At 38.2% G+C, this 24981-nt stretch overlaps 1 protein-coding gene across 1 annotated transcript in view; it reads left to right on the top strand.

Moving 5' to 3' along the window:
- PTPN21 (protein tyrosine phosphatase, non-receptor type 21) overlaps positions 1 to 24981 on the top strand; it is a 38926-nt gene that overhangs the window by 12644 nt on the left and 1301 nt on the right. Inside the window, exons 3-16 of the mRNA XM_010583800.1 lie at positions 2210 to 2307; positions 4822 to 4889; positions 5340 to 5410; positions 6718 to 6805; positions 7007 to 7095; positions 9190 to 9277; positions 9977 to 10056; positions 12009 to 12069; positions 12625 to 12709; positions 14826 to 16291; positions 19682 to 19819; positions 22337 to 22558; positions 23769 to 23897; positions 24212 to 24446. Of these exons, the coding sequence (XP_010582102.1) occupies positions 2210 to 2307; positions 4822 to 4889; positions 5340 to 5410; positions 6718 to 6805; positions 7007 to 7095; positions 9190 to 9277; positions 9977 to 10056; positions 12009 to 12069; positions 12625 to 12709; positions 14826 to 16291; positions 19682 to 19819; positions 22337 to 22558; positions 23769 to 23897; positions 24212 to 24446 (2918 nt within the window). The remainder of the gene's footprint in view (positions 1 to 2209; positions 2308 to 4821; positions 4890 to 5339; positions 5411 to 6717; positions 6806 to 7006; positions 7096 to 9189; positions 9278 to 9976; positions 10057 to 12008; positions 12070 to 12624; positions 12710 to 14825; positions 16292 to 19681; positions 19820 to 22336; positions 22559 to 23768; positions 23898 to 24211; positions 24447 to 24981) is intronic.

Raw genomic sequence — 24981 nt, 5'->3', positions numbered from 1 at the left:
CTTCAGCTTGTGATTTGTTTGTGTATCACTGGGCAATGAAGATGGATGTTAGCTTTGATATCATATATCCATTTCTACTGTGAATCCGGGGAACATCACATAAGTGGTGCTCACTGCAGGGGAAAAGTAAAATTGAGCATATATACTGGCCAGTTATTCCTATGGGCCTATACCTTGGCTTCTAGTGTCTTAATGTATATAGTTGTTCTGATATAATTTTTAACAGGCAAGTAAGTACAAAACCAGTACCTGGATTAGAAACATGTATTTGTTATTTCAAAAAATATGTGCTTGCATTAGTTAACCCATTTAAGGGGATAACTGCAAGTTGGCCCTGCTTTTGAGTAGGGAGTTGAACCAGATGATCGCTCAGAGGTCCTTTCCAGCTTAATTTGTTCTGTGGTTACATGAAACTGTCCTTACATACTCTGGTGCTAAAATACCTTGCCAGAGACCTTTTCCTCTAATTGTAGTGTGAAAGATTTTCAGGGAGATAAGCCTCTTGGTGCAGACACTGCTGCTGTAATGTATTGCTCAATGCTTGGCCGCTTTAGTTTTTGTTTTATGTGTAATTTCTCTAAGATTATTTTCTTTCTGAAAACTCTGAAGTTTTGTGCTTTTTCTCAGGATTTTTACTGACTTAAAAAGTAATTCTAGTGGTCTTTTTTTTTTTTTTAATCAATCTTTGGTTCAGATTCTGTGCTTGTTGGTGTACTAGGATGCATCTGAGTAAGAGAAATGTCATGGTGTTGCATTGAAGAGCTAAATTGCCTGAAAAACCTTGAATATTCTTCTCCAGCATATATTTAAAGAATATGATGTTTATGCTGGAGCTGTAACAGCAATTTTGCAGTTTGCTGCCACGTAGAAAGCAGGAATTTATGTGCCAACCTTATACTGAAGTTCTAGAGGATGTTACTTGCTTTGATTAGTCTGGATTAGTTTCAGAAATCTGTGGATTTTTTTTCATGCCTTTTCAATATAAACGAGATTGAGCAAGTTTAAGTAAATTACATGTTTAATGTATACCAGGAAATGGAAATGTCATAGACAAAAGAGATGGTATTTGTACTATTGTGAAGTGGTGTCAAGGTTCTTCATCTGTATGTTTACTTTTCCTAGCGGTTCTGTGAACAGAGCTTACGTTCTACTGCTTGACTGGGAAGATTTATTTCCCCAAATGCCTTGATATGCAGTGGCTTTTTCCTTTCCTTGTTTTTTTTAAGGCCTGGTTTAGTCCCAGCTGTTCTTGTGTGTGCTGTATAAGCATATTATCTACTGTCATATGGCATACTGCTTTTCTGTGGTAGGATCCAGAAGAGTCTAAACAATGTTTATAAAATGTCACTGTATTTAACAGGCTGTTAAATAGTGAGGGAAGAGAGCCATCTTGTAGCTTGATAAAAATCTGTGTGGAGTTTACCTGACCTTTGTAATTACTGAATGAATTGCAGCACATGCTTCCATGTTCTCAGTATTAAAGCCTTACTTCACAGGAGTTAATGTACAGTATGGGGAAGTTAAGAAGTTTTTAAAACTAGACTTACAGAAGACAAATGCCCTTCTTGGCAAATCTGTGTAGCTATAATGGTATTTTTGAGTTTTGAGGTGTTTTGGGCTCAAGATAGGGTGTTCCATAGATGGCTGAAAGGGGCACAAGAATTAAAGAACAGTGGTTCGGATTGTGTACAAATGGTACTGCTTGTAGTCGTTGCATGTACAAGAGAGATAACCCAGGAAAAAGTCAGATTAAAGGGAAAAAAATGGTGCCTTGAAAGTGAGAACAAAACGTACTCAGAAGTTGCAATGCAGAAATGAAAGTCACTGTTGTGATTGAAGGGTTGTGCAATGTTGGATCTGTTGGAAGAGAATGCAGCAATACAGCAGCAGTGTACTGAACATTGTAAAGAGGAGATAATAAGAATATTAAGGAGAGAAGAGGTAAAAAAAATTATGAGAGTATGGTAGTAGATAGAAATCGTGGAGATTCTTTTATTTTAAAAGGTAACAGAATTTGATTCTGCAGTGGTATTTGAAAGCTAAGGGAGGAGTTAACAACGACCATGAAGTAGTGGGTCTGAATGATGAGGAAGACTACCCTCCACACAAACCAGGGAATGCAGAGAGGAATAGGAGATGCAGGCGTATTCATCTGCACTCTCTTTACATTAAGAAGCCCACACTAGCTTTTTCCTTTTTTCCCATGTAGGTATCAGTATTATTTGCAATTAAAGAAAGATATCTTGGAGGGCAACATTCCTTGCACACTGGAACAAGCAATACATCTGGCTGGTTTAGCTGTTCAGGGTAAGTAAGGCAATTGTGCCAGTTAGCTAATGTTGCATTAGAAACTTTGGTGAGTTATTTTCTATAGCGTGTTTTCTATTTATTGCTCAAACACCCAATTCAGTAAGTTATGAAAGGCTTGCTCCTTAGAACTTTGTCATATGGGCTGAGGAGGTGGAGCAGTAGGATCAGTGGTCCCAAACTTGCTGGTATTGCTGTGCAGTCCTCAGAGGTGTGCCTGGGTATCTAACATGTATTTTCAGGAGTTGGGTTTGAACTGGACATTGGAGTTCCTTTGGGGGCAAAGGCTTTAGTTGTCTGCTTACATCGACAGACCTTTCATCAATTTCTGTTAATGAAGACTCTTTATTCTGACATGGTAACAAGGGAAAGAGACATGTTTTAATAAATAAGCAAATTTGAATGTACAGTAGTACTTGTATCTCCGCTTTTTCTCCCAAATATCTGAACACCTATGATTATTTCAAGTTAGCATGCAAGACTGTTAACAATTCCTATGTTCAAATCACTCCTGAAGACCCATTTCTGTGATATCTATGTGAAAATGGCTGCTTTATTTAACTGGGGTCATGTGGGATAGAGTATACACCAGAAAACCACCAGTCTTAAGTCTGCCTGCACTGATTATGTCTGGTGTTCCCTGCTAACATGCTTGTTTGATCTTAAATCTCTCAAAATAGAAGTTTTTAATGGCAACAGCTTTGTTTAGTATGTTTGTATATTGCTTCACAGTGAATGTCACTCCAGTATATCTAACAGCAATTGTACATCTGCCAAATTTGAAAGGGGCTTAAAATCATTGGCAGTACATACAACTTAAGGGATTTTTGCCTTTTTAAAATTACATGTGTTGGTAGTATCACGTTAAAGACGATGATTATGCTTTTTGAAAATGTGGTTACTAGTGGAGTAGGGTGGATTATACTAGTGCCTTGTTTATATAACAGTGAATCTGTTTAATCCAAGCCAGGATTTAATGGTCTTTTAACTGACAAAATCTTGCTTTGTTATTTTCATATCTTTGGACAGTGTAAATGTCTCTCTGCTCAGTGAGTTGTTTATAGAAATCTTTCAATATAATCCTCTTTCCAGATGGAAAATATTTATCCTTTCAGCTTTCACATTCCTTTTTCAGTCTTGTATAAGAGAGAAACTGTATATGTTGCTAACACAGTGAAAAAACAATTCAGAAAAAATGCAGGGTCTAAAATAATGTGCTCCGATGACTGAAGTAGCTTATACCAGGTAGGTTAGTTAATTTTAGCTGGTGAATGAACAGAAGCAGTTTGCTGTTTCGAGTGAACTGGTTTCAAGAATGATCTGTATTTGAAATAATGACAATAGGCTAATTCTAAACACTGCTTTACCTCAAGTGCTGTGTTGGTATAGCATGTCACAAGTTCTACCCTTTCATCATAAATAACTTGCATATTAATTGTTAATGCTTAATACAAATTTGGTTCTTAAATGTCTCTAAAATTATACTATTATGGACAAGGATCTGTGGCAATGTAAATCGCATCTGTATACTTGGGGAGTGTGTTTATTTTTTTGGGAGCAGCTTTTCCATACAGACTGCTGTTCCACAGTTTCTCCTGTGAGACTGGTACATAACTTTTCCAATTTAGACTGTTCTATTCCTCTCCTTTGAAATGCTGGCTAGTTTTTTCCTGGAAACAGAAAAAGAGGCAAATTCCTTGGGATGCACTTTGGCATGACATAAAATCAAAACTGTTATTAAAGTCAAAACTGTTATTAAGTCCCTTCTGAGCATGCCCCTGAGTCTGGGAAGGCTTCTAGGTCTGACTTTCTACACGCCTGGGTGCAGGGAGCTGTAGAAGCCTTGAGAGGGGAAGGGTGCTACAGCTGCTCTGTGCAGTGTTTGAGTCCAGCTGCAAGTTAGAGCAGTCTACCAGTGCTATACTGCAAGTAATTAAGTATCTGACAGGAGGGAGTGAAGATGGAGCCAGACTCTTAGGCAACGGGCACAAATTGAAATACAGGAAATTTCGTCTAAACCTAATAAAAGTTTGCTGTTGTGAGAGTGGTGAAACACTGGAACAGGTTGTCCAGAGAGGTTGTAAAGTCTCCATCCTTTGTAGTCAAAACTTGACCGGAGAAGACTCTGAGACAGTCTGCTGTAGCTGACCCTGCTTAGCGCTAGATCTCCAGAGGCCCCTTCCAACTTCAACTATTCTGTGATTAAAAACCAAACAAATAAAAACTGCAAGGAACTAAGGAACTTGGAGCAACACTTTGATTATTTTATCATTTCTTCTCCTTTCCTACCCACAAGGAGTGTTACCAATTTTTCTGAACAAGGTAGAAAGATTCGGGAAGTGTTTTTATTTTTACTCTTCATAAATATTACTGGTTAGTTTGTTCCATTATTTTACTTTCAGATCATAGTTCAATAGGATGGAGATTTGCTACTTGGAGATCCTGCTGCAATTAATCGGGTATTGAATCATTTTGTTGCAAATGTTTGAATCCAAGAAATTTTTTATCTTTTAGCTGATTTTGGAGACTATGATCAGTATGAATCTCAGGAGTTTCTGCAAAGATTTGCTTTGTTTCCAGTGGTAAGTATTTACTTTAAATTGATACATTAAAATTCTTAAATTGATAAATATAAATTTAAATCTTTCTTTAGATTGGTAAATGCAAATCATTATTAAAGACTCCATGATCTATCTATCTGACTGCTCCCTAGATTGTCAAATTCAGTAGAGGTTTTCTTTGAGACTGGAGTGAGATGCGATACCTTATATTACACAGAAGCAAAGACGTTGCAAGATCTTTTCAATTTTATTATATATTACACTGAAACGAAGGTTGGGGTGGAGATGGGAAAGTGAGTAAAACCACTTCAAAACAGTGTTTGTGCTTTTTGTTTTTATCTGTGTGCATATTACAGCATCTAAGGTCCAAGACTAGAGTGGAGGGTTGATTCGCCTGCATAAAGAAACTATAACCATTTAATTTTGCAGAATTTTTTGTATTTCATTCTATAAACACTATCTTGCCTTAAGGGTTGGCTACAAGAAGAAAAAATATTGGAAGAAGCAACACAGAAAGTTGCCTTGCTACATCAGAAGTACAGGTAAAACTTCCTAAAACTCTTTATTGCTTAATTTTGATGTGATTGCTACAGTAGCTCAGGAAGTTGGGAATCTCAGAAGACAGTTGGACTAATTTCACCTCCCATTTAAATGAGTTTTCCACTGATACTTCTGCATTAAAATTGCAAGAGGTTTTGCTGAATGAAAGTGAAAAGAGAACAGAATGACTGATAAAATAAATGAGAGGATTCTGCTTGAAAATTAAGAACACAGGACACAATTAAATAGTGTGACTTCACCTGTATAATGTTTCTGAAACTTGTTTATATGAAGTTGTGACCCCAGTAAGGATGTTTCTTGATAAACAACATTGGCAGATACTGAGGGCAGTGTAAATTTAGAGGCAGTCGCTGTGCCAGAATGCTTATGATCTTAAGTAAAAGGTAGCTAAGATGCAGTTGTCCAAGACAAAGGAAAGTTCTCTGTTGTCAGTTCATCAGTGAGAAATACTGATTACTTTTCCTGTATTGTTTTAAAATAAGCATTTGAAAATTTCAAATCAATTTATCTTTGAAATGCTTTCCTAACAAGATTGCATGGTTAAGGTTCAGCAAAGAAAACTTGATGTGCATGACATTAGGAAAAAGTAAGGAAACAGAGAGACTGATGATTGAAGAAGTATTGAGAGACATAAGAATGAGCATGACAGGATTTTGCAGGTAGAGATAATGTCTTTTATGAGATCAACTGAGGTAGATAGGGAACCATAAGCTTTTAATCCTTGTGTCACTACTGCAAGTCTGTGAGAAAACTGTCTTTGCCACTTGGTCTAGTTAAAAAAAATACTACCTTTACCTACAGAACTTGTCCTTCTCATGTTTTCAAACCATTACAGTTAAAATTCTGTCAGCATTTAGAAAATGAGGCGCTCTTTCTTGAAATATGAAGCATCAAACTTCATATTGGTCCTAAACATGTATACTGCAGTAGGAGAAATACACATCTTGAACACGCGTGCCAGAATAATCATTCTGATAAAGTGAGAAAATACGGTGGCAATGATGGATTTGAAGAAGAATGTGATAATTGTCTGCCATTAGCAGAAATGATAATTTTAACTGGTCTTTGTAGCCATTTACCCCTAGAGATGCCTGAGAGAAAGAAGTTACTAGAATTGGCGTAAAGGCTGAGACAAATATATCAGCCATTGGTGCAGAGGAAAACAGCATGATTTGATGGTTGTCTGGATGTCTTGGAGATGCTTTTCAAGCTTTGACTGTGTCAGAGTAAAACAAAGATGATTTTTTTCTTACTGAGAGTACTAGCTGATTGTTGTTTTCATTTGTAGAGGCCTTACTCCTCCTGATGCGGAAATGTTATATATGCAAGAAGTAGAGAGAATGGAGGGCTATGGTGAAGAGACCTATCCTGCAAAGGTAAACAGGGCTTTGATCTCTGTCTCAGTTGCTTTTTTTCCCCTGTTTAAAAAAGATTTACTTCCTGCCAAAAATAAATAAAACCCAAAAACCACACCACTCCTTTTCTCCCACAGAACTGTAAAAGTAGTTGCTCCTCATGTAAGTTTGCTTTCAAAGCCCTTTTTCTGTATTTGCATAATTTTTTGCAACTTCTTACAGGACAGCCAAGGAAGTGACATATTCATTGGAGCATGTCTTGATGGTATCTTTGTGAAACACAAAAATGGTCGTCCTCCTGTTGTATTTAGGTTAGTATTGTTCTTATATAAAATGTGAAGTGCACAAAGATATTTTAAAAGTGTTTCTCATTAGCATGAATGACTCTTAGGTGTGATGTGTATTTATTCTTTTGATAAACTGGAACACAGTCTTGCAGTCGTCATGCTACAGTGAATACTGAGGTCCATGAGAGTTTTTCAATGTATTGACTGCAGGATGAATCTCTTTAAGCCAGATTAATTCTAAAAGATGAATGTTTAATACACATTCCATTGCAAAACATCTATTGAGTCAAAAAGGAGCAATTCTTTGCATATAGAACTTCTTAAGTCCCAAGATGGGCACATCAATTCACTTAGAAATATTCAACTGCAAAATTATCCAGGAGTTCCTTTCATATATTACATGTAAAAGAAATAGAGGAGAGTCACATGATAATATTTGTTTCATTATTTTGGATTCATACATTGTTTTAGTTTATTATTTAATGTTCTGATAGTTAAATTGTGAAATGGCCTTGTTCCCAATGATTTTGAGAGGGGTTGTTTGGGCATCTTTGGACAGAATTTGAAATAAATTTAAAAAAATACATACCGAATTTTTTTAATGAATCTTAGTAATCTGCAGTTATCGCTAGAGCAAGAAAGGCTTTATTCTTGGTGAACTTTAGTCTTCCAGAGTTGAATTTTTGGCTGCATATGAAAAGAATCTTGAAATCCTGAGGTCTAACAGTTACTGGAACTCATGGTGAATTTCTGGGGTTAAAGAAAGTAGCAACTGTACTTCTTTTGTTAGTGGTCTTGTTTTTTACTGAATTTATAAATTCGGTATTGTTAACTGTGCTTCACAAAAATCTCTATCTCTGCTGCTGATAGGAGAGCTGATGCCAAGTTCTTTTTAATTGTGTAGAGTTGTAGAAGTGCCCTAGTCTGCTTTCTTGCAGAACGAAGCAACAACGGTTCTGCTGTCTGACTTTCCAAGCACACAGGGGAGAGGAATAAAGCTTTGTCCGTGCATTTCATATAATTTCCCAAATAATTGTGAAAGCAGTGTCTGTATAAACATAAGAAAAAAGTTGCACATTGGAGAGCATCAGAAAGTACTCCTATTCCAATTTCAGGGTCCAGTTTTCTGCTCTGTTGCTTATTTGTTGTATGACTATGGGCAGTTCTACTGGGGATAGAGATGTGGTATTTGGGTGGCAAAAAAGTGTAGACAAATGGCCCACTAGTACAGTTTACAAAGGCTGTGTTATGCTTCAGATTGTTGCAAGTAATTCTGTAACTGCGTCCATAAATGCCTATGAACCAAGGCCTTAAATTTGAGGGGTCCTTGTTCTACATCAAAATGGGGACATTAATGTTTCTCTACCTCGTGCATATGATGGTGAGTAGCTATAGAAAATGCTATCAGCCACATCTGTATAATGCAAATGGAAGTCATATAAATACCTTTAGAGAGAGTCTTGTATGTAGATCATGCTTTTCCCCTGTGTTTGTGCACTGCAGAATATCTTTTATTAAATCAATGATATAGACTTCATTTACAGTAATGTAATACAAATGGAGCAAACTACATTTATATTTAACAAGAAGTTGTATAAATACATGGTATTATATTTCTTGCAGTCTAACTTTTTCTCATCTGTCAATATGCAAGAGAGTGCTAGAAAATATGTATAATAATTCCTTAATGGCTTTGTTTAGTATAGATTTTTTTTTTTTTTCCCTCTAGAATGTATGGTTTGCTTTCAAGCAGTCAGGACATTATAATTTACTGAGAACTAAATTTGTCTAAATTTGATTTTTTTTAATTTTTTTTTTTAAAGAAGAACACTTGAAAGAATTTCAAATGGAAGACAAGTAATAAACTTATTACTGTTTGTTATGTTGCTGGTGGTATGTTGCTCATCATCAAAAGAGTTAGTCACATATTTTCCTTTCAGCAGTCGTTTAATGGATATGGAAGTGATGGGCTGCAACTTGTTCAGACAGATTGATGAACTTCTTATTTGTTCTCAGTTCTTTATCCATATTCTTGGTGGTGGTTCTGTTCTACAGCTGCATTTTCTGTGGTTTGAAAATCAGAGCTTGCCAGTCATGTTCTATCCCTTTTGTGTGCAGGTGGCATGATATTGCCAACATGTCCCACAACAAATCGTTTTTCGCATTAGAGCTGGCAAACAAAGAAGAGACAATCCAATTCCAAACTGTGAGTAGATTTTTACTTTTATTTTTTTTGCACTAAGGCATCAGTAAATAAAAACACAACTTAAGACTGCTAATTTAACTCAAAGGATAAAACCTACTTTTTATATATTTAGCAACTTTGAACTGTATGAATAAGTCAAAAGTAATAATACTGTCTCTGGCTAGCTTTCTACGGGAGGATGTTAAATATCTGACCTTTTATGTTCAGTACGTTGACAAGTTTGGTTCAGGTAGTCATAAACATTTCCATCCATTCCAGTAAAATTTCTAGCATATTGTTTCGACTTTTAAATCAGTGGCATTTAAAGATAAGCATGGTCTTAGAGCTTTGCTGGAATGGGCCATGGCAGAATTAATTTTATGTAGCATTTACTAGTTGCCTTTGTCAAGAAGGCAGCTGTTGGCAGTCTTATGGCATGATATATATATACTGTAAATTGTGTTAGTGTTATAGCTGATAAGAGTGTCTTCAACAAAAGGCTTCTACTTTCAACTTTCATAAATAATGAAATTGTTAGGTTAGAGTTGCATGTTCAGGCCTACAGTTTTAGGGAAAACCTGGTGACAGTAATGAAGTTATATTAAAATAAAATGGGTCAATGCTAATTTAATCTCAAAAATTACAGTGGCTTGTCTGAAAGCAAGTGAAGGGTATGCATATTTGGCCTAATATGCAAATTTTATTTTTGTTTTTTGGCAGGAAGATATGGAAACAGCAAAATATGTGTGGAGGATGTGTGTGGCTAGACACAAATTTTACAGACTAAATAAATGCAGCCTGTAAGTAGAACACATTAGCAGAACTCTTGGTGCCCTTGAAGCTTGCATTGGGAAGTGATATCTTTTATAACCTCTGTAATGTCTTTACTGTCCTTTTTAAATGGTAGTAATTAATGACTTGGGTTTTTTTTCTTAATTTTTTTTGAGAAAATACTTAGCAGCAGTTTCTCAAGCATGTTCTGCTTTATAACAGAGGATAATATTAAACACTGAAATCTTACCAAAAGTAGTAGTGTTTGGCCGCTGCTGCTGGATCTCAGTGCTATGACAGACTTCAGTTGCTTTGGGGGCTACTATTGCTAGAATGTTTGTGAGTTACTGGAATCACTGGGATTTTGGCCTGGGTTTGGGTGAACTGCTTTGAAAGGACACTCTAGAGGCCTTTAAAAGGGCGGGAAGTGTATGTGAAGCACTCTTGAAATGTGCTGGATTGACAGCTGAGAGGTATGTGGTCCTTTGGATATCCATGGAATCTGTATAGCTCAAGTAGCACCAGTGCAAAGTAAATTTAATACAATTCATCAAATTAAATTTAAATGGGCTGGTCTCCAGCTTGTAAATCAAGGGCTGGAATTTGAGCTACTTCACTGGTACAGCTTTCCTTCAGTTAAGTTACTTTAGTCAAAGAATAGAGAATTAGACCCAGTGAATAGTCTGCCATAAAGAAGCACGATTCCCAAATGTTCCATTCCTCTTCTTTGTACACAAGAAGATAACTATGGAGGGGTTGGTCCAAAATTTGCTGAGGCCAGTGGAAAGATAATGGAATATTTTGTACCACAGATGACTTGCTAGTGTGTTTAATCCTAATTTATTTTAGAAGAGTAAGATGGATTTGGAATAGAGTAGACCTCATACCTCCGAGCTTGTAAACCTGGCTGCCTCCTGAGAGGGATAAGAAGCGGTCGTAGAGGTAGTGCATTTGTGGGGCTTGCGCATTGCTATCTGAATAATTCCAGTTCTACAGTTCTGTATTGAATGTCAGTCTCTAGGATTACTTATTTCAACCCTTTCACCACAACGTGGTTTTACTAATAGGTGAAGTCCTTAAAAAAACTTTTCTTATCATCTCTACTCTAAGATTCCCTGTCATCTGGTCCTGCTGCTGAAAACTGTCTTATGCATGCCTGTATTAAGTTCAGGGTTTTTTTTTTCTTTATCTGTACGTACCTTGTCTTTAGAGACTCCCTGGACTCTCCACCTGAGGAGGGCTCTCAGAAATCTTCCCTCATTCTTTCCCTTCCACGCTTTCCAATCCTTTCTCGTCCTTCACTTCCCAAAGGGTGAGCTGAAAAATCATCTTTCTTTATGAAATCTGGCAGTTCCTGCATTTGTATTATTCTGCTGTCTTTTGACTTCTGTCTTGCTGCAAGATGCAGAGTACAGGTGCAGTGTAAGGTGGAGAAAAAGGAGCTTAAGGTTTCTGAACCGTACACCCTGGAGGCAATCCAACAAATTATGAAAATGTATTACCATTAGCTTGAATATTAGAACTTACAAATGCTCATGCAGTATAGTTGTGCTTTCCACTTCCTATAATATCTGTAACGTTACATTCTGTAAACAATTTTATGTCTGGTCTTGTAGAACAGCTAACTTACAGTATGAGATTTTATATGGGGTTCAAATTTGGAAGTAGTCCCCAGTTACTCCGCTGCTTTTTCTGCCCTGCTGCACTGCTTCAGGGGCATCTCCTTTTTATGCTTCATAGAAAAGAGGCAAAGAAATAACTGAGGTATTTTGATCCTGGTTTTGTGATTCTGCTCATACTGTCTGCAGTGGTGGTTTATGCACAGAACTCTTTCCTTTTGAGACTGTTGGGGAGGACTATTTAACACAGAGCCTGGCTCCAAGAAATGCAGAGTGATTTTTAACTGAACTTGGGAGCGCTTTCCAGGGTTTGGAATAGGTCTTGGTGTTGTTATGGTCTCACCATAAAATTTCTTCTGTAGACAAACCCAGCCTGTTACAGTGAATCCTGTGAGAAGGCGGTCTTCATCCAGGATGTCCATGGTAAGGAGAGCAAGTAGTTTTGTGTTTGCATTTTTATGGATTTCAATTGACTTTGAATCAGGCATTAGTTTCCTTCAGTGAAATAAAATGAGCAGTGAAAAAGATGAGCCTAGTATGTGAGGAACTGTTTCTGACTTGTAGAAAAAGCTGCTATGTAATACCTGAATAATGGAATTAAAATAATGACAATGAAAAATATTTTAAACACTTCTATTTTTAGTTTGATTGCTCTGTCTCTAGGAGTCTTGTCTAGGAGACTCTCCTAGATGTCAGATGGCAAGATACAGTCTTAGGTTGGTGGTGTGGGGTTTTGGTTTATTTTTGGTCTTTTTTTTTTTTTTTTTTTTTTTTTACTACTTCTTGTATGACGTCACAGGCGAAACTTACATCGTAGATTTAGAGAAATGGTTTAAGTCTAAGGCTTTGTGTGTGTGTGTGCATGTATTATACATTATATATATAATATTTTACATTATATTTAAAAAAAAACTTCAAGACTTATTTTTAAAATAAATCACAAATTTTTAACTAACAATAAGATGCTTGATTTCTCAGCCCAAGCCTCAGCCTTATATGATGCCTCCACCACCTCAGCTGCATTACAATGGTCATTATACCGAACCATATGCATCCTCCCAAGGTAGGTTCATTAAGTCCAAGGCCAGACTAAACAATTTAAGAAGGTAAAAGCTATAATTTGCACTTACAGCTACTTTAGCTACACCTGAATAAATTCATAGGGTCAACATGGGATAGGTTTGTACTACAATGCTCACTGAAGTGCTTGCTGCTACTCTAGGCATATAGGCTAATGTGAAGTAGAATCATAGAATTGTTCAGGTTGGAGAAGACCTTTAAGACCATCAAGTCCCACTGTTAACCTAGCACTGCCAAGTCTACCACTAAACCATGTCCTTAAGCACCATGTCTTCTGAACACCTCCAGGGATGGTGACTTCACCACTTCGCCTGGGCAGCCTGTTCCAACACCTGACAACCGTTTCAGTAAAGAAATTTCTCCTAATATCCAATCTAAACCTCCCCTGGCACAGCTTGAGGCCATTTCCTCTCGTCCTATCACTTGTTACTTGGGAGAAGAGACCAACACCCAGCTCGCTACAACCTCCTTTCAGGTAGTTGTAGAGAGCGATAAGGTCTCCCCTCAGCCTCCTCTTCTCCAGGTTAAACACCACCACTTCCCTCAGCTGCTCTTATGGGATATGAGCAAAGTTAGTTATGATAGCATATACAGCAAGTATAGACTGTGGTCCCTTATGGCATTGTGAGATCCTTGTCAATATTGATCTTAATAGCCGTGAAGAGTAACTGAGCCCTGAGACAATTCAGACAATTAAAAAAAAAATATTAAACCCAGGATGCAGGAAGAGAGCAGTTTCTCTCAGAGTTTGCTAGACTACAAAGTGGTGGAGAATTCAAAGGCTTAGGAGTTCTGCAAGTTACGGAATTGGTATACATTTGATTGAAAAAAGGAAAGGAAAAAACCCCGAGCAAACCCTAATTACAATTCTCAAGGAATGTACACTCCTAATTTAAGCGGTTTACAGTGGAGTCATGGCTGCTTGCTTTCCTTTTTTTTTGATTGTTACACATTGTGTCTTTAATTAACAAAGTTACTTCCCTGAAGGGCTTAATCTAATCTTTTGTGAAGTTGACTCAGTTTTGATAGGGACCTTCCAGTCCTACATGTTTTCTGGGTAAAAAAAAATACTGTGACAACTCACTAGTAAGGGAATAAGCACCTTTTCTATTAAATAGAGTTACACAAGTATTCATGAAGGTACAGGTATATAAACTCAGAATGTAACTGAATTCTTTCTAATATAGTGTTGGAATTATTGCTGGATACTTGCTACTGCACACATCCTATTTTGAACAATTTTTTTCACAAACAAAAGAATTTCTGATTACTAGCAAATTCATTAACATAAGTATGGCAATTATTTTGGTGAACCTGGAGAGTTAAATCATGAAAGGCATCGAAAGCAGTGACTGAACTGTTCTCTTCTGGAGCTTGGCAAATTGTACATCCAATGAAGTAATGGTTAAATTATTAAATATATATTGGATGTATAAACTGTTAGATCATTTTCTTTACCCATAAGAGTGGTTATACGTTAATGTGCAGACAATATATGGTGGTGGTTTGAACTGTCTCCAAGATTTCTGAAGAAAAGGTAATTTGATTTTTTGTTTTTAAAGGTCTTGTGGTACTATATCTATTTACAGCTGGGGGGGGGGGGGAGGGAGGTTGAGGGGTTTTTTTGTTTGGGCGTTTGGGGGGGGCTTTTAGGTTTTTGGTGCCTTTTTTTGTTTGCACTTTTTTTTTTTCCTTGCTGTTTAAACTGATCTCATTAGATTAGTGCAAACCTTGGTGTAGACTTTCTTTCTTTCAGTTAATGTGGTTTAAGATTGATATGGATTTTGTTTAACTTGGACTGAAACTTAGCAAAGCTACCATAAACAGAAGAAAGCCATTCTTAAACAGAGACAATGTTTTCCGATAGTAATTTGCATCATCTAAATGAACATAATAGGTTATTCTGGTACGAATACCTTAGGTATCAACAACAACAAAGTTCGGGTTGTGGGGTTGGTTTTTTTTCTTTCTCATTTCAATACATAGCTAAGAATAAGTGAGATTTTGAAAATCTCAGACATTGGTTAGGTACATCTTAAGAGAGGATATCTTTGTTTGATGTCTTGGACATAAAGATTGTTCTTAAACTTTCCTTTCAGATAACCTCTTTGTGAGCAATCAGAATGGATACTACTGTCACTCTCAGACTAGCTTGGACAGAGCCCCTCATGACTACAGTGGTCGGATCCGCAATGGTAGTGTCTATAGTGCACATAGCACAAACTCCTTGAACAATCCACAACATTACTTGCAGCCGTCCCCCATGTCCTCTAACCCAAGCATTACTGGAAGCGATGTCCTCAGAACTGATTATGTCCCATCACATAGACATAGTGCACTAATACCACCTTCTTATCGTCCCACGCCAGACTATGAAACTGTGATGAGACAGCTCAACAGGGGAATGGTGCACACAGATAGGCAGAGTCATTCAATGAGAAATCTTAACATCAGCAATTCATATGCTTACAGCAGGCCTGATGCCTTAGTTTACAGTCAACCTGAAATACGAGAACACGCTCACTTCGCTTCCCCACAATCTAACCATTATCCATTTAATCTGAACTACAGTTTTCATAGCCAATCCCCCTATCCCTATCCCGCTGAAAAGCGCCCAGTTGTTGGGGCAGTCAGTGTGCCTGAGTTGACAAATGTGCAGCTCCAGGCTCAGGACTATCCAGCACCAAATATAATGAAGACCCAAGTCTATCGACCACCTCCCCCATACCCGTACCCAAGACCTGCAAATAGTACTCCAGACCTTTCACGACACATCTACATTAGCAGCAGCAATCCAGATCTTATCACAAGGCGAGTGCACCATTCTGTCCAGACATTTCAGGAGGATAGCCTGCCTGTGGCACATTCTCTTCAGGAGGTCAGTGAACCTCTAACATCGGCACGCCATGCTCAGCTGCAGAAGAGGAACAGTATTGAAATAGCAGGCTTGACTCCCAGCTTTGAAGGAATAAGAATTAAAGAGAGGACCATGTCAGCTTCTGCAGCAGATGTGGCTCTTCCAAGAGTTATCTCAGAAGGGTCACAGCCCAACATTCTGATGGAGAGAACAAAGCAAAAAGAAAGTGAGCAAGAAGAAAGTGTGAACTGTGATCATAAGAAAACCCTTTCAGATGCCACTATGCTGATTCACAGCAGTGAGGAAGAAGAAGAATTTGAAGAAGAAAACAAGGCTATTACAAGTCTTTCTCCTCTCCCTGAAGATCAAACCCAACTTTCATCCGTTATGGGTGGTTATTCTCATGATTCAGTACTGAACTACCCTTACAGCTCTGTTGCTTCATCTGCTGGCCCTTTGCATATTCTTGAACCTAAATTACATATTACAGAGACAGAAAAGAGAATGAAAGATATGACCCCTGTTCATTTACTAGTAGAAAGCCAGGTCCAGAGAAGAGGAGAAGGACTGCTTACGCCATCTATGTCAGAATCTGATCTTACAACATCAGGGAGATACAGAGTAAGGAAAGATTCAGTAAAGAAGAGACCTGTGTCTGATCTTTTGTCTGGAAAGAAGAATATTGTGGAAGGCCTTCCCCCGCTAGGCGTAAGTGGATACTATTATTCTTGTTTGGGGTTGTTTTGTAGCAGGAGTTGTGTGAGGCTTTTGTACGAGGTTTGGGGTTTTTTTTTAATCAACCTGAGATGCTTTTAAAACACGTGAATTAAAAGCTAACTTAAGCTTGACCTTTATTTTTCTGTTTTTCCCTGATAACTTTGCTTAGCTATCTTTTATCCCTTCTTTGCCATGTCTGAGTTCTGTTTGTATAGTCCTCCCACACAAATCCAGCTGTGCAGCCTCCATCTGATATACCTAACCTGGCTAGCAACTGTAGAATGAGCTAATTTAAAGTCAGTTCTATATCCCAAATTCTGCCCTACCTGTCCTTATCTGGAACAGAAGCAACTCTTTCCATTCCACTACCAGCTTTCTAATCTTCCTCTCACTGAAAAATTGGATGTAGCTGATTGTTTGGTTTTTTTTTAATTTGTTTGCTTTCTTCTTCTGACCTATGAGGGGGACCTGACGCATTAGGCAAGAAATTTTTCACTTGCATTCTCTTCTCTCCTCCATCCCTTCCCCTTTTCATATCCTTTCGCTTTTGCCTTTTCTTCAGGCTGTTTTTATCCCACTAAAGGTATTTGTTGCTTGCCATGTCTCTTTCTCCTACTCCAATCTTATGAAGCCATAAATAGTGAACAACTGCAGGTTTCACCTTCCCTGTAATTCCCACCTCATAGAAACATCAAGGTGTGCGTGGGACTGTACAATTTCACTGGCAGTCCTTACCACTCATTTTGTTTTCAGCTTTTGTTCAGTTTTATGTAGTCTTTGGCATATTTCAGGTGCTAATGGAGAAAGACCATTTTTATTATTATTTTGCCTTTTAAAATTGATTGTTGTTAACTTTGCCTGCGTGAGTTGGTGTCATATAGTTTTCTGCACAAATTGGACTGCAGTGGAACTACCCTATACTACTGCTATAGTAACTGTTACAGCTGATGCTGCAAAAGCTAACCTATGCAAAAGCTATGTATTTAAATGGTTACTGCTCTCGCAATCTTTTGTCTGTCAGTGTGATGGGTTGACCCTGGCTGCATGCCAGGTGCCCACCAAAGCTGTTCTATCACTCCCCCATCCTCAGCTGGACAGGGGAGAGAAAAATATAACAAAAAGCTTGCGGGTCGAGATAAGGACAGGAGAGATCATTCACTAATTACCGTCACAGGCAAAACAGACTCAGCTTAGGGAAAATTAGCTCAATTTATTACAAATCAGCCAGAGTAAGGTAAATGAGAAATAAAACGAAATCTCAGAACACCTTCCCTCCACCCCTCCCTTCTTCCTGGGCACAACTTCATTCCCGGATTTCTCCACCAAGACCCCCCAGCGACACAAGGGGGGCAGGGATGGGGTTTACGGTCATCACACGTTATTTTCTGCCACTTCACCTCCTCAGGGCGAGGGCTCATCACACTCTTCCCCTGCTCCAGCGTGGGGTCCCACCCACGGGAGACAGTCCTCCACGAACTTTCTCCAACGTGGGCCATTCCCACGGGCTGCAGTTCTTCACAAGCTGCTCCAGCATGGGTCCCTTCCACGGTGTGCAGTCCTTCAGGCACAGACTGCTCCAGCGTGGGTCCCCCACGGGGTCACAAGTCCTGCCAGAAAACCTGCTCCGTGGGCTCCTCTCTCCACAGATCCGCAGGTCCTGCCAGGAACCTGCTCCAGCGCGGGGTTCCCACGGGGTCACAGCCTCCTTCGGGAACCCACCTGCTCCAGCGTGGGGTCCTCCATGGGCTGCAGGTGGATATCTGCCCCACTGTGGACCTCCCTGGACTGCAGGGGGACAGCCTGCCTCACCATGGTCTTCACCACGGGCTGCAGGGGAATCTTCGCTCCGGCGCCTGGAGCATCTCCTCCCCCTCCTTCTGCACTGACCTTGGTGTCCGCAGGGTTGTTTCTCTTACATGTTCTCACTCCTCTCTCTGGCGGCTGTTTTTCTCACTATCCCAACTTTTTTCCTTCTTAAAAATGTTATCATGGAGGCGTTACCACTATCACTGATTGGCTCAGCCTTGGCCGGCGGCGGGTCCGTCTTAGAGCCGGCTGGTATGGGCTCGCTCTCTCTCGAACACAGGGGAAGCTGCCAGCAGCTTCTTACAGGAGCCACCCCTGTAACCCCGCCTGCTACCAAAACCTTGCCACATAAAACCAATACAGTCAGTCTTGCTGTACATGGAGCTGAACACAATTAAATGAACCTTCATCACCTTCAATTAATTTTATAATTGTGTATGCTTTTCTGAATCTCCTTCCTCCTGTTTGTTATGTGGATATAGGAAAAAAAGGTGGTACCTTCCTCCTTGTGTTCACATTTAGATAGTCACTTAATATTTTGTTCTCCAAAAGATACATTTCCAGACATTGATATGTCTACCAAAATCCTACTGTGCCTTTTCCTTCTGATAGCTATGTAAATGTTCAAGTCAACCTTTGAAATTAAATTGATATTAAAACTTTTTCACTGGAAGTGATCAGTAAAATACTTCCTAGTTCAGTAACATTTAAGAGTGCCATTGCGTAATAGAGAATATTACCTTTTTGTATTCAATATTGAGATGAATGTCCTGGTAACAAAGGGGGCCCCTACCAATGTTTGCACGTTTTGCTTTTCAATGAACTCTTACTATTGTGTTTGTGTTCATTTCTTCACTTTTAAATGGGGTCTCATCGTCTTAGCTTTGTCTTCCCATTCCTTACTACCATTTAGCTTTTGAAAGCATTGATTATCATTCAGGCAGCGTATACACTTACATTTTCAGTGTATTTTTGTTAACAACCAAACTTAGCAACTGCAGATGAAGTTTTCTCCTATACTTTTTAAAAGAATGATTTGAATTTTATTCTTTCATAAAAATCCTCCTTTGGTATTTTTCTCAAATAATCAATCATTCTTGGTCTGGTGCAGGGCTCAGATCTGTCTGCAGTTCTGTGTTCATGTTTTGTATGCTCGTTGTTATGCTCACTTCTAGGGAAGAAAAGTGCCTGCAAACTGAATAGTCTAGTAAGGAATCATTTTTGTGTATTTTTGGTGTTGGAAACTGTTTCCAGTTCTGTCCAAGAATGTTAATTATCCAGAGTTGTCACCTCACACCCTCAGTTGTGAGCTTTGTAGGGAACAGTATTTGTCATTCTCATTCAGTTTCATTAACCTGTCTGGAATGAAGACAGACTTGTATTGTGTCCTTGGAGGAATGTAGTCCCACGACCCTAATCTCTCACTGCAGTGCTTATCAAAAAAAAAAAAGGTCAGAGCTGTTTGCAGAAGGGGTCAAAGAAGTATCCTTTGCTTAATTGAACTCATCTGGTTTCTGCTTTATAACTTCATCAGATATTTAAGAATATTTACAAGTTTTAGCTTTTCTTTTGTAGGGTATGAAAAAGAATAAAAATGATGCAAAAAAAATAGGGCCTCTAAAGTTAGCTGCCCTAAATGGACTAGCTTTGACTAGAATTCCTCTGCCAGATGAGGGAAAGGAAGAATCGACAAGAGCAACAAATGATGAACGGGTATGTTGAAGTTTTTTAATGCTTGATTTCTCTTTTACACTAGTGATTTTTCAAAATGAAATGCATGTGAATGGTGCTTTGTGTTGACTTTAAAATGCTTCAGATTCAAAGCAACTCAAACACTCAGAATAGGAAAAAAATGAAGAATGAGACTTCTGGTTGATAAGTTGTTGCTAGAAGTATTGGGTGTAACTCAGATTTTTCTTCAAGATTTGAGATGACAGTGATTCAGATTGTAGTTTACCCTTTGACCATATAGGAAGCAAACTAACTAGTGTCCACTGATACATTTTTGTGCCATGTCTTTCTGTTTTCTCTCTTAATTTGGGGGTTTTCCAGACTGAAAAAGTATGAAAATTCTGAGTGTGAGATTGAATTTAGTTGTAATTATTAGTAATTTGTACAAATTTAACAATAAATTTTGTAGTTAAATTGCATTCCCAGGGTACAACTTGTACAGGTTGTATTTATCTGTTTTTCTCAGGAAGATCCCTGAAAATACAGATGGAACTTGTGTGATCTGCAGAAATTTTAAATTCAGTAAAATATCTCGGATCACTGAGAGAATATCAGGCTCTAGAATTTGAGGATCATTCTTTGAGAAATATAAGACTCCATCTGCTTGTGTCAGGGTAAACAATGTCAGTAAATACACTTCAGCCTGCCTCATATATCATTAAATAGGTACAGGAAAGTGAAATACAGTCAGTATCCAGCCTGTTAAGGGCTATGTAAAACAGGGATTTCATCAAACATCCGACCAGGGAGCAACTAGATACACCAGGGTCTGCAGTGGTTATTGTACATTCTGTGACCAGTGGTCTCTTTAGAATCCAGTTCTGAGCATGGTTAGGCATCCTCAGCTGCAGACCCCCTTTAGCTCAATTTGTTGACAGTCGCTAAGCAGGGATTAGAACCTGAAGGAACAGTCCTGCTCTCATCAGCTGCAGTTTTAAGGAATAAGCCAAGAAAATTAATTGCAAGTTACACAGTAGAAGTTCAGTCTTGGAGTTTGAAGGCTTGGAGTGAGATCGATAGGAGGGAGATTTGACTGTTCATTTCAACACAGTTGAAGTTCTTTTTGAACTATATATACACCCCTTATAGATGCTAAGGGACAAAAATTAACATTGTGTAATTGAGATACAGTTCTACATTTAGTACCTGTGTTGGTTATTTCCTCTTACTTATAGCCATCATCTCTTCCTGGATTGACCTTTATTGAATTCAGACATACTGTTATTCAGCTAGTTTTGCCCAAAGTGTTGAGGTAAAAGAAGAATCCATAAAGTCAAGTTACGAAAAGGACATGTCACTACGCTTTCTCTTCAGGCAGTCGTGTAGAGGCAGGACAGATACCGTGAAATGTGAGTAATTCCTAAAAGAGTTGAGAAGAGGCAATGCAAAGCAGGCGTGTGGCATGAAAGGAAGTCCAGAGTGCAGATATTTTAGAAGATTACTTTAAAGTTGATTCAATGCCTGTTTTGCTGCTAGCTTCATGTTGTTATCAGTTTAAATGAGGGAATTTAGCCTAAACATAATAAAGGAGTTTGTACAGTTGTTTTGGTGTGCAAATTGTGTATGATTGAGGTTTTGCACCTTGCCTTGCAACATTTGGCATTACGGTTATTTGATACAAGACACTTTTCTGATCTGATACTGTGGAGCAGTTGCTTGTGAGAGGCTGGGGACATGTGACATAGATGAAATTTTCTGGCTGAAATCTTACATATTATACTTCTAATTATTGTTGGCAAAGAGGTGCTGAAATTCCAGAAGTGTCTTATGATTTAGAAAGAACTTGGTTTCGAAAGAATAAATCAGGAGGGTGAGGGGGGTGAGCAGCTTATTAAATAAACCAGATTGAGTTAGACTAGTAGAAAAAATACTGGGTTTATACCTCAGCTGCAGCAAGAGGTTTTAAGAAGGCTTTGCAGTTGTATGCAACGTTTAGTATCTTCAGCCTAAGAAAACGTGGAATATTGGTAGTGAATTATTAGCTCATTGACTGAGGCATGTGGGGTTTTTTACATTTTTAGAGTTTTTCTCCATCCAAATAATTTTTTCTTTTGATTACAGGGTTGAAGGAGACCATTTCAAATTATGTAATCTAACATGCTGTATTGAGCAGGATGATTAATGAGTATTTCTTGTTCAAAGGTATTTGAGGTGGTTTGTAGTATAGTATAGCTATCTGGTTTGGCCAAATATTTATTTGCCCACTGTGTTGTCTTTATAGAAACTATGAAGTCATTTTTCTTTCACCAGTGGTATCCACAGTCTTTTTGACCTAATGAAGTATAACAGGCTTCTTAGTTTTCACTTGGACAAAATTCCTGCTGGTTAGGGTTGCTTCTTATTTATTCTGGTATTTTTGTGAAAATATTAATAGCTGGAAAAGCATTGAAAAAGTATGTAGGAGAGGAAAATACATACATTTTATCTTTCATGAATTCTCTTAAAATAGACTCGCCTTAGAACCTGACTTTGTATGGTTATCTGTGTTCTGTCTTTCAGTGTAAAGTTCTGGAACAACGGTTAGAGCAGGGGATGGTGTTTACTGAATATGAGCGCATTCAGAAAAAAAGACTTATAGATGGTGAGTGCTCAATAGCTCGGCTTCCTGAAAATGCTGAAAGAAACCGATTCCAGGACGTCCTTCCTTATGATGATACCAGAGTAGAGCTAGTCCCAACCAAAGAAAATAACACGGGTTACATCAATGCATCTCATATCAAGGTGAGAGAAATACTGTTGAATAAATTTTTTCCAGTTCATGTGGCAACTAAAAATGGATTTAGCTATCAATTTTGGTTTGATCAGATGAGTGAGAATCCCTCCATCTCTCTCCCTTCTTCTGCAGAGGTTTCTTTGGGGAAAGGAGGAACCTGTTTTTCCTCATTACCTAGAATAATGGAGGGTTAATTATTGGAGAGGTCTTCTGCATTTCACTTCTGTATTGATCCACTGTCTCTTTTCTCTCTCTGTCTTGTGTCTCTGTGAATTGGTGCTAACAGAAGGCATGTCCGTTCCTACCAGAGTTAAGGCAAATAGCTTTATAACAAACTGGGATCCTTTGCAATGATTATGATATTTTTGAACTGCAGTGACAATCCTCATTATTTCTTCCTCTTCTGTACTCTCAGACTAGATCTGCAACAGGCAGTAAACTAGCTTCCAGCTTAAGCTTTTTTGGATGGTTAGAGGAACAGATGAAGCCAGGGGAAAATCTGCTCTTTCATAATCTTCAGTTGCCCCCTTTCCCAGCCTTAGCTCTTTAAACTCTGCTTAAAAAAAGTGAAGAAATTGCAGGGTGACCTCAAGAATCTTTAAAGCAGTTTGTTAATTTTCAATGCACTTACCTACTTGAAGTACAACTACAATTGGCTTCATGCTTTCTCTACAATGAGTTGAGATCATCAAAGCAGCAGTTCTAGTTGTGTTGCAGTCTTTTTTTAATAAATGTTTGTACACTGTCATGGTGCCATAGTTTCTATACTTCAGTTCATTCACAAATGTTGAGTAACTCTTCTGACCCTTCTCAAACAAGGTAATAGTTTTTTGAGGAAACATCAGCTGATTCTGACTTTTTAGTGCATATAATAGCATTTACAGCACCAGGTATGAAAGCTTCTCTAAAACCAAATTGGCTAGAATGCCTTAAATTCACAAAAGAGAAATACTATTTTATTTACTCACTTCTACATTATGCTTCTGATATAAAATACATTTATTTATTTATTTATGTGCATATACAATTTTAAACATTTGTCTCTTCTGCATCTGATGTGACAAGATGTGGCTAAAAAATGGGAGACATATAACTGACAATGGGCTCCTACTTCTGCAGTGTTGCTGTCTTTTTTTCAGTTTGTGCATCTTCAAATGGCTGACTTAAGGGGAAAGGGAGTTTTCGATAATCACTGATCTAATGTCTTTCTCTTTACAGATCTCTGTTGGTGGCATTGAGTGGGATTACATTGCTACACAGGGTCCTTTGCAGAATACATGTCAGGATTTCTGGCAGATGATCTGGGAACAAGGGATTGCCATCATAGCTATGGTGACTGCAGAGGAAGTGAGTATAAACTGAGTCAGGTTTCTCCCAGAAGTTCTGCAATGATTTTATTATGATCTGTTAGAGGAAGGGGATCTTTGCTTCAACAAGACCAATCTAAGATAAATTTCTAGTGATGCCTTTGCCATTTTGTCTTGCTTTCCTTGGCAAAAAGATGAAAATTTGCAAACTCTTTCTGCTGGAAAGTTCGTTTACTCGGTGAGAAACCATAACACTGTAGTAGTACTTACTAGAGGTGAGATACAGTTGTTCCAGGAGTGTTAGTTGTATGAGTGTTCTTATGTTTCTTGTTAAGCAAATGTTTTACTTTTAAGGAAAGTGGTCGAGAAAAAAGCTTCAGATACTGGCCACGTCTGGGTTCAAGACACAACACTGTAACATATGGAAGATTTAAGATTACCACACGATTCCGTACTGACTCAGGCTGCTATGCAACTACAGGTTTGAAGATAAAACACCTTCTCACAGGACAGGAAAGAACAGTTTGGCATCTGCAGTATACTGACTGGCCAGAGCATGGGTGTCCAGAGGATTTAAAGGGATTTCTTTGTAAGTTGTATTTAATAGCTTTGTTTTGGTTTTGGTTCGTTTGGTTTTTGTTTTTTTTTCAATACCTCCTAAAATTACTGCTATACGTGAATTAGCTTTTGATAAGTATACCAAGCATTCTGCTGTAAAAGGTTTCTTCACACCAGCAAGGGATACTGAATTATATTTTTGGCAGAAATATACCTGCCGGTTTGTTAAAGTAACTGTTGATGTCTAAAGCCAAATATATATAATTTACTAAAGTTCATATAGATAAAAACATAATTGCATCACATACTACACGTTTGAGTAGGCTCCAGCAGCAGCAAGATCGCCACAAGCTGCCTTTGGTGGGCAATGAGGGAACAAGGCAAGGAAAGCCTTACAGAAGTCAGATGATCTTTATAGATCTGTATTGCTCTGGTTGGGGTATGTCTTATGATTTATCTGGTGCATCATTTTTCTGTGAGACGTCATTTGTTAAATTACTACTTTTCTGGTGGTCATACAGTATAATAGCATGGCTTTTGGGGCTTCATCTCCTAAGTTTATTATT

Source organism: Haliaeetus leucocephalus, unplaced genomic scaffold (genome assembly GCF_000737465.1).
Source record: "Haliaeetus leucocephalus isolate CR32 unplaced genomic scaffold, Haliaeetus_leucocephalus-4.0 Scaffold932, whole genome shotgun sequence".
NCBI lineage: Eukaryota > Metazoa > Chordata > Aves > Accipitriformes > Accipitridae > Haliaeetus > Haliaeetus leucocephalus.
Note: the sequence above shows the minus strand (reverse complement) of the source record. Positions and strands in the feature narration are given on the sequence as shown.